Source organism: Musca domestica, unplaced genomic scaffold (genome assembly GCF_030504385.1).
Source record: "Musca domestica strain aabys unplaced genomic scaffold, Musca_domestica.polishedcontigs.V.1.1 1, whole genome shotgun sequence".
Lineage (NCBI taxonomy): Eukaryota > Metazoa > Arthropoda > Insecta > Diptera > Muscidae > Musca > Musca domestica.
In genome coordinates this window covers 15,681,307-15,700,008 of record NW_026712114.1, presented here as the reverse complement: position 1 = coordinate 15,700,008, position 18,702 = coordinate 15,681,307, and the positions used below count along the sequence as shown (strand labels likewise).

The 18,702-nt window shown below is 34.2% G+C and overlaps 2 protein-coding genes across 2 annotated transcripts in view; both read right to left on the bottom strand.

Moving 5' to 3' along the window:
- Positions 1 to 18,702, bottom strand: part of LOC101890202 (uncharacterized) — a 172,908-nt gene that overhangs the window by 131,040 nt on the left and 23,166 nt on the right. The gene's annotated exons all lie outside the window — the stretch shown is intronic.
- Positions 2,189 to 10,767, bottom strand: LOC131803211 (uncharacterized). The gene is made up of 3 exons (XM_059124323.1): positions 10,481 to 10,767; positions 9,892 to 10,412; positions 2,189 to 2,199 (listed from the first exon to the last, which is right to left on the bottom strand). The coding sequence occupies exons 1-3, from the start codon at positions 10,639 to 10,641 to the stop codon at positions 2,189 to 2,191; spliced, it is 693 nt and encodes a 230-aa protein (XP_058980306.1). The 5' UTR covers positions 10,642 to 10,767.

Below are 18,702 nucleotides of genomic sequence, written 5' to 3'. Positions count from 1 at the left end.
CTTTAGAAAGGAAGATGTCTCTTCTTAATAAGGAAGACGAACGCTTAAAAACCTTTGCTCGCTGGCCTTTAAATTATCCAGATCCCAAGACAATGGCTGCAGTAGGACTTTATTATACTGGAGTAGGAGATATTACCAGATGTTATTTTTGTAAAGTAAACATTCATAGTTGGGATCAAACTGATTGTCCTGTTACTGAGCATTCAAGGTTGACATATCGTTGCCCATTGCTGGAAGGGCGTGAAACAACTAATGTCCCAACTATTTCAAAAAATTGGAATTGTACGCCTTCTGAAATTGGTGTAGATGTTTGTGGTCGTGGAGCGAGTAAATGTTCAACCATTTTCTTATTATTGTTCACTTTCATTACCTTTAATGCTTTAAATAAAGTTTTATGCAAATAATACAGTTGCTTGTTTTTATTTATTAACTTTATTAATTTCATCGTCTAGTATGTAGCCAAGTTCTTTCCAGTTTTGTTCAATGAATACAAATATCTTAAATATATTATTTATGGCACATTTAAATCTAGTGTCCAAATGTATAGGACAGTTTGTAAAATAATTTTGGCAAGCTCGAAGTTTCATATTATTTTCTAAATTTATAATGGTAGAATGAATATATTTCTGTAAAAAGATTTTCTTTTCTTGTCCAACGACAAAAATATATTGATAATTGTTCAATGGTGTAAGAGCTTTCTCGACATCATTATAATTTTTTTCTCCATCCGTCCAATCTAAGCCATTCACATGTGTCTTGGTGTAGGCATTTGTTCTGCATGCTTCCCCAGTAAGTTCTTTTATATTAAAAGGTGGGCGAAACAAAAAATAATCTGGAACAACAGAAGCACCACACATAAATGATAGTTCCTTCACGAAAATACTCTTGTGGTTTCCATGGCAATATTGAAAATCAACCAGTGCAATATCCGATCTATTGATTTCAATCATCTTCTTTGGAAAGTTGAATTTGAATGGAGAGGATATCATCGATGTTGGAGTATTTATAAAATTTTGTTCATGTCCAATAAAAACTTTAAACAAAGATGTCCACAATTGTATGTATGAAATCGTTGATCTCTTTTATAATTGTATGTAATAGCTGGTCCCAAATAGCGTAAAACTTCTATCGGGGGTTGAAGATTACCGAAACTGTCGTAATAGTCGATATTATTATTGATTTTATTATATGCCACCCAATGCGTGCCAGGTCCACTGCTAACATCCAAATTTATGATACCACATTCAATTCGATGTGGTTTCTTAGGTAGATTATCACGCATATAAACACCTCTAAAGTGAGGTATATATTTTTTCCCAAAAAAACTAATATTTACATCGGTTAGAGGACCTTTGGGTAGCTGCTTAATTAGTTTTTTGGAGTTTTATTTTCATCAACATAAATTCCATAGCCCTTTTTATATGGTTTGAGATAGAGACCTTTACCCATAGCTATAGCTTCTATTGTTTTGTTATGTCTGGTTTGTTCATCCAACTCTTGTTTGGCTTTTTTTGCATTTAAAACGGCATTGGTAATTGCTGAACTACCCGATGCTAAGGCTCCCAATGCTCCTAATCCAGTTAGAATGGGAATGAGAGGAAGAAATCCACCTCTTTTGGGCACGCTTATTACTCGCGGTATAGCGACCTTTGATTTTTTTCCTCGAAACGTCTTTTGTATTTCATGTCTGGCTATTTTTATGGCTTCATCAATATCAGTTGGTTTTTTGCTTTTAAGGGAACTTGTAGCTTTTTTTAAAGCGTTTTTAAAAAGTTGTTGACCCAATATTTGTTTGGGGTTTTTATTACCCATGCCTAGCTTTGTCTTAGCCTTCATTATGTTAGTTACAAGATATGCGCTAATTTTTTCTCCAATGTTACTATTTTTCGATTTTACTCGCTCCCAAGCCCGTTCAGTTAGTTCACGATCAGCAATGTGACGTTGTTCAATATCTTTATTTTGTGAATAGGCAATATCGTGTGCTCTACACGCTGCATCTAATGGATTAATACCTTGATCTCCTCTTTGAATACGTTTTTCTAGCTTTGTTCCAGGTCCACAAAATTGATATCCTGGTAAATGAAGTTCAACGGGTAAAGAGTTAATCAACTTATTTACCAGTCCTCCTCCTTGAACGTGTTTCTTTCTAATAAATCGCTTCGTGTTGTAAACAATCATTTTATACTTTTTAGCGGGACGCTGAACGAAAGAAATATCGATATTTGATTATATTATAAATATGAATGTTTTCTTAAAACTACTCATTAGTTTAAATCATGAGATTACTGGAACAACAAGCTAAAATAATTGTTCAAAATGTGGATTTTATGCAAAGAAAGACCCCCCGACATAGTACTTTGCTGCCTGATTCTATACGAGCCTTAATAGTAGGACCATCAAATTGTGGAAAGACTAATGTGATGCTTAGTTTGATAGAAAGCCCCAATGGATTAAAATTTGAAAATGTTTACATTTACTCAAAATCGCTGTATCAGACAAAATATGAGTACCTAAAGAAACTGATATCCACTACAAAGGGGATGAGATTGTATACATTTAATAACAATGACGATGTTATACAAACGGACGAAATAAAGCCAAACTCAATCATGATTTTTGATGATGTTGCATGCGATAAACAAAACAACATTAAAAATTACTTCAGTATGGGGCGACATAAGAATGTTGATTCGTTTTATTTGTGTCAAACATACACACGTATACCAAAACATTTATTGCGTGATAATGCGAATTTTATAATCGTGTTTAAACAAGATGATCTGAATTTAAGACATATATTTAATGATCACGTCGGATGTGACATTAGTTTTGAAGATTTCAAAAAAATTTGTCATGAATGCTGGAAGGAAAAGTATGGATTTCTAACGATTTCCAAGGATGACGAAATTCACTCTGGAAGATACAGAAAAGGCTTTCATATATTTATTCAACCTTAATATTATTTAATGTATTTGCAAATGTTAATTTATATTAGTGCACCTACAGCCATGGAGGAGGAAATGCTGAAACGGCTTGTTAAGTCCAGAAATGTCTTGAAAAAGAAATTTCAAAGCATTAAAATGGGTGAAGAAGCTAAAACTACAGAATTGAAAAATACTTTCAAACCAATAACGGAGCCAATAAACAAACTACTAAAGCTTTCAACTGAAAATACTTCCAAAATGATTATGCCTAAGAAAGAGAAAATGGAAATGTACAGAGATTCTATTATTACAAGTACACCCCTTAAGAATTATAAACCAGATGTTAAGTTAGATTCCAATGCATTGGAGGGGTTAAAGCATAAAGTAGATTACACACAAAATTTCGATTCCTTTAATACATCACAAGACGACGACAAATTTTATTCCAACAATGAGGAACCTATGAATCTATCATTCTTGAAGAAAATTAAAAAACTAGATGTAGTCTATGGTCCACACAAAGATAACAATGGAGAATGGAGATTTGGGGACCAACCACTCAAAATAAGCAATGAAAAGATTATGATTGGAAATAAAAATTGGGCATTAACACCCGGTTTGTTTGAACTGTTGTTTTATCAAGACCCCAAGAACTATGATCATACAGAACTCGATATTTACAAAACAATATTATTAGACACAAATGCGCATAAAATAAACTATGAATCTAATGGACGAACAAAGTCCAACAGGGGACAAAAATATAAGAAAATAATAAAAAATATAATAGAGGATACTCACAGCGGCAAAGGCTTACTGACAATAAATCCTGGTAAACCCAACTATATATACTGGGACGATCCCAACGAATTGATAGAACGATTAAAGCTGTTGTTGGCATCACAACAAGCCGGAAACAATAACCATACTAATGAAATTGTTTCTATTATCGAGGAACTGCGAGAAGGAAATATAATATATTAAATAATACTCTCAAGGAGCATACAACATATGACTGTTGACAAGTTTGGACATCATTACAATCAAAAAAATCAATCAATAGCAGTGAGAGAAAATGTTTCGAGATTATTGGGAGTCAATATTGATGAAGATAACAACCTTAACGTGCAAAATAAAAAGATTAGGAATGTTGCATCTCCAGCAGAAGGAGCGGATGCGGTCAACCAAGCATACGTACATACGCAAATCAAGCACATTCAAGAAATTTTAAAGAAAAATTTCATTCAAGAGTGCACCTTCCTAAGAGAAGAAATATCACAACTCAAACGTTCACAAAACGAAATATTTAAAGCCTTATCGCAAGCTCCATTCAACTCACCAGCTTTAATATATCATACCGAATAAAACAATGGAAAAGCGGGGTTTGGTAAATGAACTTCATCATCAAGCACGAAAAAACTTTCCAAGACGAAGGGTTATTACAAAGGGTATTGATGATCTCTGGCAAGCAGATTTAGTTGAAATGGGCAGTTACTCAAAAGCAAACAAGGGGTTCCGATTTTTGTTAACTGTCATCGATACATTTTCGAAATTCGCATGGTGTGAAGCCCTTAAAACAAAAACGGCAACGGATGTTTCTATGGCTTTTGAAAAAATCTTACAAAGAGGAAGAATTCCAAAAAATTTGCAAACCGATGATGGAAAAGAATTTTTCAACACAGATTTTAAAAAACTAATGCAGAAATATTCCATAAACCACTACTCCACATATAGTGTATTGAAGGCCTCAATTGTTGAGCGTTTTAATAGAACTTTGAAGTCGCTAATGTGGAAGGAGTTCAGTTATAATGGGAATTATCTATGGATTGATGTTTATAGAGAATTGGTTAAACAATACAATAAAACACCTCATCGAACAATAAAAATGGCCCCTATTCAAGTAAATTCATCGAATGAGAAGGCATTGTTGCAATCTGCTTATAACCACTTAAAAATTTTTAGGAGACAAAACTTTCGTGTGGGTGATCATGTACGCATTAGCAAATATAAACATCAATTTGAAAAGGGATACACGCCAAATTGGACTACGGAAATATTCAAGATAAGAACAATAAGAATAACAAACCCCGCTACTTATTTATTAGAAGACTATGAAGGAAATCCCATCCAAGGATGTTTCTACAAAGAAGAACTTTTACCCACAAAATATCCCAACACGTATTTAGTTGAGAAAATTTTAAAAACAAAAGGTAATAAAGTCTTGGTTAAGTGGCTGGGATTTTCAGACAAACATAATTCATGGATAGATAAGAATCATATCATATAATCTTAATATGTAGATATACAATATACAAGCATATATTTAAATAAATAAAAACCCATATATACGTATGCATATTTTGTGTTTCAATTATTACGACAAAGAATTTTGCAATGTCAAGAACGTTTACTGTGTCCGGTAAATCTCCAATTCTACATTCAACATATTTACCCCCAATTGAATTGGGAAATAGTAGTTATGAGTGTTGCCTAATAGATTTCCAATCATACAATTCAATACCCAATGTGGATAATGATAACAATCTCTTTCACATTGGAGACAATATTATAAAAATACCTATAGGATCCTATGAATTGCAAGATATTGCGAATTACTTGGAAACGGAATATAAAACTATCCACGAGAATAGATCCATTGAAATTAAGGCGAATAATAATACGCTAAAAGTAGAAATCATGTCTTCTCATGATCCTATTTACTTTGATAAAGAAAAATCTATAGGCAAGCTTTTTGGTTTTACCGAAAAAATCTTAGAATCTGGGAAAAAACATACTTCAAACCTTCAAGTCGACATTTTAAAGGTTAATGCCATACAAATACACTGCAATATTGTAACTGGATCATTCATGAATGGGTCGCCAACGCATATTCTACATGAATTTGCTCTTAATGTTCCTCCGGGATATAAATTGGTAGAGAGACCAATGAATCTCATTTATTTACCAGTGAACGTCAAAGAAATCGGTCGTCTGGAGATAAAGATAGTAGATCAAGAAGGTCGCTTTATAAATTTTAGAGAGGAAGAAATCACGCTACGTATTCATATAAGACCAATGCAATCATGATTATCTACAATAAATACAATCATAAACAAATACCAAGACACATTCAACACAAAGTTGTCAAACCGACAAGACCTACAATTTCAAAGGAAAATAAAGAGTTTTTAAAACTTATTAAGCTTAAAGTCAAACCAAATGTCTGAAATACTTAACATTAATGAGCGTCCATTCTCGGATGAGAATATTGTAAAGAGAGACTACCACAGCTATGTTCCATATATTCAATCATTTAAAAATAATGATGAAATTCGGATAAGTATACAAAATCAGGATCTTTACATACTTCCATCGGAGAGTTATCTATTCATTGAAGGAAATTTGAAAAATAGCAAGGGAGAAGTATCGCAAAATGCAAGACTGAGAAATAATTGTGTGGGATACATGTTTGATGAAATTCGCTATGAACTAAATGGTGTTGAAATTGATCGTACTCGTTATCTAGGAATAACTACAGAAATTAAAAATTGGATTTCTCTAAGCGAATCCGAAAGTAAGGTTATGAGCAAAGCGGGATGGAAAGCTGATAATGATTTATCAGTAGGATACTTTAATTTTTGTGTACCCTTAAACCGTCTACTAGGGTTCGCAGAGGACTTTGATAAAGTAATTTGCAACAGCAAGCATGACTTGATTCTTTTGCGTAGTGCCAACGATAAAAATGTGTGTTATTCAACCATGGATACGGAGGAAATTAAACTCACCATAACAAATGTTGTATGGAAAGTACAACACATTCAATTATCAGACTATAGAAAAATCAGCTTCTTGAAAACTATTAAGGATGGAAAAGCGTTGCCTTTAGCATTCCGCAGCTGGGACTGCTACTTTAATCCAACTTTTGCTGGTGGAAGACAACACAGTTGGAGTGTTAAATTGTCTGTCAATCATGAAAGACCACGATATGTTGCTTTGATATTTGAAAAAGACAACAAGCTGGAACATTGCGAACTTAAAAACATCAAAGTTCACTTGAACTCTGAAACCTATCCTTACGATGATTTGAATGTAAAGTTCGAAGAAAATGGCTATGCAGTACTATATGACATGTATACAAAGTTTCAACAATCATATTACATGAGGGAGCCACAACCACTTCTTACATATGCAAGTTTTAAAGACAAGCCCATCGCCGTTATTGACATTAGCAATCAAAACGAAGCTGTTAAGAATGGACCAATCGATTTAAAAATCCAATTTGAAACCAATAAACCAATTCCACAAAACACTTCTGCGTACTGTTTAATTATACATGATCGTCTGGTCGAGTACGTTCCATTAACAGGAATTGTACGAAAAGTAGTATAATCTATTTTATACTCACCTTTGCAAGAATATTTCAATAAAACGCAATTTACATAAATTTATAATCAAAAATATTTTGTTTTATTTTATAATAAGAATAGTTAAAGACTAGCTAAAATATAATACACTTATATTTACTTAAAAATTAAACATTTTGTGTTGCGAGAAAATATTAATATGATGACATTTATAGTGAGTAAAGACAATTAAATTAATATTATTACTATGCTCTTTTATCTATATATTGAAACTTAAATCATAATTAAATTTATATTTTAATCCAAGTCCATTGAGACAGATTCATTTGAGTTATTTACATTTGTTTCATGAAGGTTATTTAATCTATAGTGGCCCCAAGCATAGGTGTGAATACCATCCTCTAGAATAAATCGTTTATCATCTTGATGGCTTAGCGATATTTTAGTAATTTTGTCTGTATATATTGTATGCTGTCTTGACCTAAACGAAAACATGGTACCGTAAAAAACCTTTTTGTTATAAAGACATTCTCGATATTTATCTATAGTATACTTTTTTAGGACCGACTTTTTAACTCCCTTAGATTTTTTTACTTCTTCGCTATCAACTACATTGATGGCATACATTTTAGGACGAAGGCCTACAAATTCAACCATTGTTTTTCCGTCATTCTCATCTTTCATCATGCCAAGTTTTTTCTTATTAATTAGAGGAAGTTTATATTTATTTTCTTTTGAAAACCCTGAGGTGTCAAATCTAGCCAATATTTCATCTAAAGATAATTCGGAATACAAATTCCGTCCGTAAAATGTTAATATGAACGAATCTGTATCCATATAATTTAGAATAAAATCCTCACCAAATTTCACTTTTAGAAAATCATACAGAAAATCATACATCACCCACTTTGATAAATCTAATATGCAGAACCCTAAGTACAATGGTCTATCATATTTTACTCTGACATTCCTAATTTGAATAGCAACCATATTTTCGGAGAATATCGAAAGGCTGTGAAAATTTGGCTTCGAGATTAATTTACTAGCAACATTCCTTCTTCTTTGGTTTGCCTCATCTACCCACATTGTCACAATTTTCACAGTTTTTCTTTTGTCGATATTCTCCATTGTCTTACCGAATGAAGAGTTATTCAATAATTTAAAAAAATCTTTTTCAAAGGCATTTTCAGCCTTTTCCCTATGTTCATTATTCTTCAGTATGTAAGGAGCTAACCAAGCGCTTTGTGTGAAAGCCAAAACTCTATGGACTTTCTTAAGAATTAGTCCATGTTTCAGAGATTGCTTAAGTAATTTGTAGTGTATGGTGTATGATGTTTTGTCAGTAAAATCTGCAATCAGTTTTTCAGTTTTTGAGCCCTCAACACACTTTTTCTCCGCCAAAAAAGGTAAATCGTTATGTTTGTCGTGAAGGTGCGGTGGATATTCAATATCAACCTCTAAAATAAAACCAGTAGGAGCGTTGTCAGGAATAGATAATATTACAGCTGGATCATTGAATTTCTCCATTTCATAACCCTCCACCCATCTAAAATCTTTTTCAGGGAGACACTCAGTCATAACTGTACCATATAAATTATTTACATCCAAATAATAGATATTTACCTCTGGTTTGGCACTATTATAATTGGGAGCATCTTCATTATTTGCTACCGAGTGTCTGTTTGAGCACTGGGTAAGCCCTCCCCGAATACCATTTTTGCAGAAATTGTACATGTCTATATCTCTGAGTAGCTCAAGTTCGACTTTAGTACATAGTAGCATTGCATCCCAAGATAGAGATGGTGCTGTGAGATATTGACAAGGGTCCAGTTCGTGAATTCGCATACATAAGCTCCTGAAATTTTCAAATACGTCTGCTAAAAGCAAGACATCAGCTTTTAAATACAAATCCATGTAGTCTTGCATAGTTTGACATCGAAAATGTGACCAAACATTTGTTGCATGCCTATAATCGTCTGACGAGCATTCAGTATCTGTCAACTTATTATAAAATTGGTCTATAGGGGGAAGTTGTTTCTCCTTCAATTTTTCAAATGATGAAATATATTCGTAGGGAAATACTCCTTTCCTAGTCATAAGTTCGAATGCTTCATCATCAGGAAAATGAGATCTGATAGCAACAAAAGAATCTCGAGATAAATTCCTTGCTAATTTATCCAAACTAGTAGGCATAAATCGAAAACTATCTAAGAAACGATGCTCTAATCTATTCATTTTCTTTTTCTTCTCTTTTTTGCCCTCACTTTCCTCTTCTTGCTGGAATTCCTCATCATCTTCCTCACTCGAATCTTCTTCTTCTCCTACAACAACTGTACTTTTTAAAGAACTAGAGTCGGTTGACTCGTTATCCATATTAATGAAATAAGACATTGAAATATATTTTTCTTTGTTTTGAGGTATGACTCTTATTTCACCTCCAAATTCAACTAATTCTTTAAAGAAGAGGTGACAGTCGTACGAAGAAAAATTGTGGAAATATATTGGAATAAATTTAGGTAGATGATATTGCAGATTGCAATGGTTATGTACCGCACCTCGATATTGCCCCGTTAAGTGACAATGATCTTTCACCCTATCGTTACCTAAAATATCGCCACATATACGACAATTTATATCCCTAAGAAAAGCTGTCTCTTCTTCGGGTGTTAGAGTATTCATAGGTTTCGTTTTGGTTAGGTAACTATCATACAAAAATTTACAATCCTGAATTAGTTCTTTCAGAAAAACATTTGCTGCGTCGGGTCCACTATATATAAATAACTTATTTAAATTTTCATTAAAACTACATTTAATAAAATAACTAAAAGCACATGGAATATGCTTCTTTACCTTTTCCGTTTTTTTACTCGCCCCATTGTTCTCATCTTCCTGCACGTCTTCCAGTACACTTTCGGAGTCAGCATAAATAACGAAAGGCACCTTATCCTTTTTCTTGTGATTGACGAACTTCAGTACGGCTTCTTTTTTGTTCGGCAGGGCACAGACTACTTTTCCACACTGCTTTTTGTGAGTCATACATTTATTTTCATCGTGGAAACATTGCAGGCATCCAAAACAAAAATAACCTTTCTCCTTATGACTTGTGAATTGAGACCGCATAAGACTGAAAAAAAGAACAAATACATGATTATTATGATATGGTTTTGATTGATAAGTTTTGTTTTTAATTACCAAGACATATCCATAACCAAAATGTAATGAAAATTTTCTTCATTGTGCAGCAATATTAAATTAATGTGATTGCTTTTCGTCTCCTTTGTTAAGTAATATGGACCAACGACCGACTTGTTTTCATAACCGAAAACATTTACGCTGATCTCTGGGTTGTTCATTTCAAATTTTTGTATATATTTAAGACCCAATGGGAAATTTAATTGTTCGAAATTTAGCGATATTCCAGACTGCAGAATAATGACATCTTGGTGTATGTCTACGTTATATGAAGAGGTTATACTCGGATCTCCATATGCAGTTTCTCCCAATGCAACAACCATACACCACTTAAAACAAAAGTCATCATAGTTTTTGATGTTAAGGCACGCACCCTTCTTGTTGCTTAATGATTTCGGAGTTGGAATATAATGTGAGCCACGTGTTAAGTTGGCTCTCAACACATTTATGTCAAGTTTTAAAAGTTTCTCCAGGGCCCAATTAGAGCCTCTTTCTTGGAACTCTTCTGATTTAGCTATAATTTCCACACAGTGGTTGAAAACGACCTCTTCCAAATCATCTCCCAGGGTTAATAGCGTTGTTTTTGAAATATGATTAAATATATTTTCAATAGTTAACTCTTTGGAAGTTGAAGGTCCATCTTTTTCATTGTTTGGTTTCACATATAGTCCTTGGAGTTCCATATTAAATTTTATGAGCGTTTTACCGTTTAACTCATTTTTCAAGGTTTTAATTATTAATTCTTTTGAAGCATTAAGAAAATCGATCGGGTACAAAATGTCTTTATTGTTTTGTATCTCATAGCTGAGTATATTTTTGTTAAATGCACTTTTAACAATTTTTATGTCAGAATCCAGATTTTTTCTCACGGTGGATCGATGTTCTTCGCTACGAACGTGTGATCGTATATTATTCACAATTTTATCACAATCACCACAAAACTTTTCCACCTTCACAGCTGATTTATTTTCATGCTGCTGCTTTAGTTTTTCTTGTTGTTGATCACGATTTTGTTTCATTACATGCTCATCTCCATGATGGTTCTCTAAGTGCAATTCTAAATCGTTTACACTTTCACGTAAAACATCACAAAACATACAATGCTTTTTCATATGTTTCACAAATTCACTTTTTTCCTTGTAATAAAGGCTGCATGACCAACAAATTTTTTGAGACATTATAAAAACTTTTTTAAAAATATTAAGAAACGATGCTTATTAATCTGTGACTTGTTGAGTACTGAAATTTCTTCCAATCCAATCAATACATTATTGACTACATTTTGTAAACAAATAGAAATTCTGTGATTGAAGCAGAATTTGTCATGAAACTCTGCAACAACGCTTCCCCCCAAATTCTCATATCCATTTCACAGAAATCCAATTGTTAGTTAATGTAAACAATGGTGTTTCCTTCTTCAAATCCCTTCAATCTTCAATACCGAATTGATGCAGGGTTTGTCATGAAACTCTTTCAGTTTCAATTCTCTCAAATTGCTACATAATGTAAACAAATTCTTCATCGACAAAACTATCAAAAAGCGATCGATATAATGTATCAAAATGCCTGTCCACACAAGAAGAATTTGCTTTGATTGGCTACAGCAGCATTTTTTTAGTGTGTATATGCTACAACATTAATTGGTGGTTAGATGTCGCCTATATCGTTTCGAGGGAAATGACTGGAGAGCCATCTGGACAAAATAATAGAACACACATCTTCTTGTTGACTATGATACTAACCAAATTTGTCTCTGCTATATTCACTTCTCATATGGTGGATCTCTCTAGCCCCATTCGATATGATCATATTTCAATAGTTTTGGAGTGTGTCTATGCTACAACATAATTTATGGATAGTATGGATGGAACTCACCGTTAGATGTCGCCTATATCGTTTCGATGGGAATAACTGAACATTTTTGAGTCGCTAAAATTATAGACAAATTAAAACAAGTACAACGAAAAGTTAGTTTTGTCTTTTTATCTCATCATGTTTTGCATAGCCAACATGCTGATTTTCGTGTTCAACCCACTCGACTTCGTTATCTTTTTTCAAGAATTTCACTTGATTATTCCGGAATTTTTCGATGTCATTTCTTTGTCTATATTTTCATTTATACTTTCATCTATGCTGAAATTAAAACCCCTGAAATATCAATAATTGCAGCATATTTGTCAATTGAAACTCTTCTATAATATATCACATTTATTGAAGTCGATTTCTTGAAATATATGTTTTCAAATAAATTAATAAGCACATTTGACTGCAGTAATCAGCATGTTGACTATATAAAAGCATTCTGAGAGCCATCTAGATAAAATGATTTTCTTCGATACTTACCTCTTTCAGATGTGTTTCTGCTATATTCACTTCTCACATGGTGAATCTCTTTAGCCCCACTCGATATGATCATAATACATTTTTTTTTTTCGGAGGGTGTCTCTGCTAGTGGTGAATATTAAAACTTGAAATTTCACCATCCCATACACAGTTTTGGATTGTGTCTGCGCTAAACTTAGCGCCATCTAGTAGTCCATATTAAAACTAGCAACGCCAACAGCCCCAATAAAATTTGACGTGGTACAATTCAAAAGACAACATCCCCAATATAATTTGCCGTGGTACAATTCAAACGACAACATCCCCAATATAATAATAGAATTTGCCGTGGTACAATTCCCAAGACAACATCCCCATTAAAATTCACCGTGGTGAATTTACCCAAATCAACATCCCCAATAGAATTTGCCGTGATAAATCGTGGTGAATTCCCAACATCCCCATAAGCACACTACTCAGGTCCAAGTCGTCGTATATCCCCCCATATAACGGTACCTCCCTATATTCGGTAATTTGATGATTTTGGCAACATTATTCACCGATTTTTTTATTTAAGTTTCGCATTTGAATATTGTAATGGTTTATGACAAGAGTTGCCTATGCAGGGCCACGTCGTCTTATAGACCCTAATATAACTGCTTCATTCGGTATTTTTAAGATTTAATCAAGTTCCGTTAATCCGTTAATTTTATTGTTTTTTTTTTTTTTTTTTGAAAATTGCCAAAATCATTCCAAATGGTGGAGGGTACTCGAAGTTCGGCCCTGTCAAGTTCTTACTTGTTTTAGAATAAAAAATAAATGGTACAAATATATAAATTATTCGATCAATCGAAAACAATCGAGATACAATACAAAAATGTCCCGAAATGGAGTGGACCGATAAATCCCATCTTCACAGCAGATCTTGTGTTAGTAGAAATACTGGGATGTGTAAAATATGAAGTGAACCGGATGCTTATTTCGGATTTTATAAGCGTTTTGGCTATTCAAATCGTTGACCCTTTGTGGGGAGGTACCAGATGGAATGGTTCGATCTCTACCATCTTTATAACAGATGTTGTGCTGATACAAATATTGCGATGTTCCACGTCTAAATGGAATTGGATGTTAATTTCGCGTTTTATGAGCTTCATGAATATTGAAAATAATAACAAATGTAATTTTCATGCCCTTGGCCATAAATCTCGAAGGTAGTGTCCGATGTGATCCAAACTTGCTACATGGTAATATTATTATCAAACTTAAATTGAGTTCGTTGTTGAAAATATCCCTCAACTCCTTCTGGTATATCCTTCACAAAAGTTCAAAATTTTCAAAAAAAAAAAAAAAAAAAACAATAAAACACAATAAAACACAAGGAATGAGAAAAGATGATCCGCTTTTGCTCCAATTTTGCTTATCCTAATATTTCCGTTAGTGCTACGGAAAATATCGGTCCCCTCTATCAAGTACCTCCCCCACAGAGGGTCGAAATTTTGAATAATTATAACTCTTATAAAATGTGATATAAGAGTCCAATTTTCTTCAAATTACACACATCACAATACTTTTATTAACCCAATGTATAGTGTGGAGATTTAATACAGGGAGAGTTAAAAAAAACTGCAAGAAAGTCAAACACAATTTTTACATTTTTTTTTTCAAATTTTATTGAATGAAAGCAAAAATATCGGAAATAGCACCAAATTTTAGAATAAGTTTAGATTAGTTCGAATTGGTCACCTTTGGCACGAATTATGGCCTTGAAACGGCTGATGAAACCGTCACACTCTGCCCGAATGTTGCTCTGCGGTATTTTGGGCCATTCCAGACACAATAGTCCAACTGATTGGTACCCGGAGATTTTGGTGGCCATTGTGCGCTGGAAATGAAGCGAGGAATTTCATTTTGTAAACATTCTTGGGTGGCGCGTGCTGAGTGCGACTGTGCTGAGTCCTGTTAGAATGTCCAATGTCTGCGCCCAAAATATTTGCATGCCCAAGGCTTAAATACACCCTTCACAATATTTTGATAATATTCGACATTTATTCTGATGCCACGGTCGATTAATACGAGCCCAGCCATCACTATGGCCGGCGCTTGAGTTCTGGTGGCCAACCGAATGTGCACATTTTTAGCTGACCTCTTTGGCAAGTAAACACGGTCATTTTGTTTTTTACAAACTGCTGGACAACGAATGTTTTCTCATCGGAGACCAAACCAAATTCGGCAGTTCACCACTTTCGGCCAAGTGAAGCAACTCTTTAGCTCTTTTGAGTCTATTTTTTTCTGTTGCGGTGTAAGTTCTTGCAGTTTTTGGAATTTCAATGGCTTCATCCCGAGCTCATATTTCAATATTTGCCGAATGGAATATTGCGATAGCCATTTTAGGGCATCGCGAAGCGGGTTTCGATCAAGTCGCTTCTTTACTTTTCGAACCATTGCTGTTTTCTTCCGTCCATTTCCTTGACGTCGGGCTACGCTACCGCTTATAAACTCTTACATCTTTCTCCATTTGTTATGCTTTCGTTCAACCTGAACGAAGTAGCATAACTATGTAAGTTGGTTGTGTCTGTTACAACAAAAACCCCTTCGTCGACCGTGCCTTGTCTATTAATAGAACAGTGTTGGCTTGTTTGTTCGGGATACCATAGTATTTTGTTGTTGCAAAATGGTCAGGCTTAATCCCTTTATTGTTGTTTTTATAAAAATAACGTATGTTTATTAGTGGAGAACGATGGTAATGTTTACCAGGGGGTACGGCAGGGAATAACTAGGTTTCGGAAAGAGCCACCAATTCTCATCAGTTCCCCTGTTTTTTTGTCTGGGATATTCTCCCCAGAAGTTATTTTAGAAACATCAAGCCAACACTGTTATATTTAAAATATATATATATTTTTATACCCTCCACCATACTATGGAGGGTATTTTAATTTTGTCATTCCGTTTGTAACTCCTCGAAATACTCATGTCAGACCCAACTCGAACGAATTGAGATAGAAAGCTAAAATTTTGCACACATATATATTTTGCCAGTAGGCAGGTTAAGTTCGTAAATGGGCCATGTAGGTCCACGTCTTCGTATATTCCGATATTCGGTATTTTGATGATTTTAGCGACATTATTTACCGGGATTGTTTCAAATTTCGCATGTGAAGTTCGTAATGGATACTTCAGCCCATGCCAGAAAATTGTCTGTGCAGGTCAACGTCTTCGTATAGCCTCCATATAACGGTACCCCCTATATTCGGTATTTTGATGATTTTAGCTACATTATAAACAGATTTTTCTTCAAGTTTCGCATTTAAATATTGTGATAACTTATGCCAAAAGTTGCATATGCAGGTCCACGTCGTCGTATAGGCATTCGGTATTTTTAAGATTCTAACAGAATTTCTAACAGATTTTATTTATTTTTTTTTTGGAAATTGCCGGCCGAACTTAGCTGCTTTTTTACTTGTTTAAAGGCAAACAAAGCTGTTGTCTTCGATTTTTTAAAAATAATTTATTTTTCAAGGACCACCTAACCTATAATTGTGGATTGTTAAAATATATTTTTTCATACATCTGCAGAATTAAAAAAAAATACTATAATTTTGGATTTTTGAATACAGCAACAAATTTTATGTACAGGTTTCTTTCCGTAGTTAAAACTCCTCCTCCAAGGTATTCTATAGCTAAAATCCTATTACAGTAATTTCCAATTATTTTAATCTACCAATTATTCTTAGAATAGGTATTCATTTTGTTTTAAACTAACAATTCAACTCACTATCGCTTTCAAGTGAAACCATCATTCTTGATGGCTGGTAATTATTAACAACATTCTTCATTGCTACTGCCTTTCCTTCGCAATTTCATAAATATTGCCCTGTTTGAGCTTCCTTCTAAGCGTTGGTAATAATACACAATTTCTTTGCTTTCTCTTCTACGCCTCCTTCTTCTTCTTCTTCGCTGACTAACTTACTTCCGTTTTTTGCCCTTTGTGCATGGACGTTGTAAACAATCTTCATATTATCCTCATTATTTTACTGTTTATAAATCAAATCTACTCCCGTTACACTTGGAGAAACTTTCTGAGTTGTTTGCCTGAATTGTGTTAAGGGAGCTGTAAGAATTAGACAAAATACAGAAAAAAAAAACAGAAGTAAACGCAACACGTTTAGTTGTTGATGGTGTTCCACTGCTACTACCAGTTCCTGCGACTACTGCTGCTGCGGCTGCTGGTCTTCTTCAACAGCTTCTGAAGTTTCACAAAAATGCTTTGAAGTTAATTAAAAGTTGAAATCTTTCATGGCAAATGAATGATAGAAATTACTTGTTTTTCCACCAGAGCGATAACCAAAAGCTGGTGGTTTGGCGGGTGGGTGGCGTTGGCAACAAATATTGATTGACCTGTCAATTTGTGGTATTTATAGATGGCAAATAGAGTTTCGAATTGAGGGCGAAATAAACAAGTATTGTTGAAAGTTTAAATTGATGATGGAGTTCCGAAAATAATGAAATTGTCCTTTGGGGAAGAAGAGAGGGAGGGATGGGGGTATGCAATGATTTTTGATGACTACAAATCAAGTTTTCTATCCTTTAAAGATAAATTAACAAGAAAAAAACATTCCAATACCCTGTAGATACAGGGTGAGATGAAAAAACTGCAACCAATTTCAGACTGCTGTCGTTTCTAAGATACTCATCCGACAGCTGTTATAACTATTCCGGTGACAGCTCATTATATTGTTTAGAAGCGTACAAAAGCATTTTGGTGAGAATTTTCCAGAAAAAAAAACAAGTTAAAAAGCAGTAAGTTCGGACGGGCCGAACTTTGAATATCCTCCACTATTTGGAACGAATTTGGAAATAAAATTCTGAAAAAACTTTGGTAAAATTTTAAAAATACAGAATATTGCCGTTATATTGGTGCCTATACAACGTGAACCCACACAGGCATTATTTATCATGAGTCATTACCAAATTCAAATTCGGAACTTGAAATAAACGCGAATAATGTAGCTAAAATCACCAAAATACCGAATATAGGGAGGTACCGTTATATGGGCGGTATACGAAGACGTGGACCTGCACAGACAATTTTCTGTCTTAGGCTGTAGTTTCCATTTCGAACTTCAAATACCAATTTCGAAACAATTCCGGTGAATAATGTCGCTAAAATCATCAAAATACCGAATATCCTACATGGCCCATTTACGAACTTAGCCTGCCTACTGTAAAAATAAACCTGTGTGCAATATTTTAGCCTTGTATCTCAATTCGTTCGAAAGATAGCGTGATTACAACAGACAGACGGACAGACAGACAGACGGACATCGCTAAATCGACTTAGAATTTTACGCTGATCAAGAATATATATACCTTGCTGAGTCTAACATGGGTATTTCGAGGAGTTACAAACGGAATGACAAAGTTAATATACCCTCCATAGTATGGTGGAGGGTATAAAAACGTATTCGTGATGGAATTCAAGCGTGATAGTGCGATTTCTTTATATTTGGCTGGAAAACACAAGTGGCTATCGTTAGAGCAATCCAGCATTTAAATGTGAATAAATCGTTTGTGTCTCGTACTGTGGAAGTGGACGGAAGAAAACAGCAACAGCAGCCGAAATTGTTCAAAAAGGAACGAAGCGGTTTGATCGAAGCCCGCGTAGTAGTGGCGCAAATGGCTCGTGAGCAGAACATATCGCAATTTTCCATTCGGCGAATATTGAAAAATGAGATCGGAGTAAAGCCATTGAAGTTCCAAAAAGTGGAAGAACTTACACTGCAACAGAAATAAAATAGACTCTAAAGAGCTAAAGAGTTGCTTCGCTTGGCCGAAAGTGGTGAACAGCCGAATTTGCGTTTTTTCCGACGAGAAAACATTCGTTGTCCAGCAGTTTGTAAATA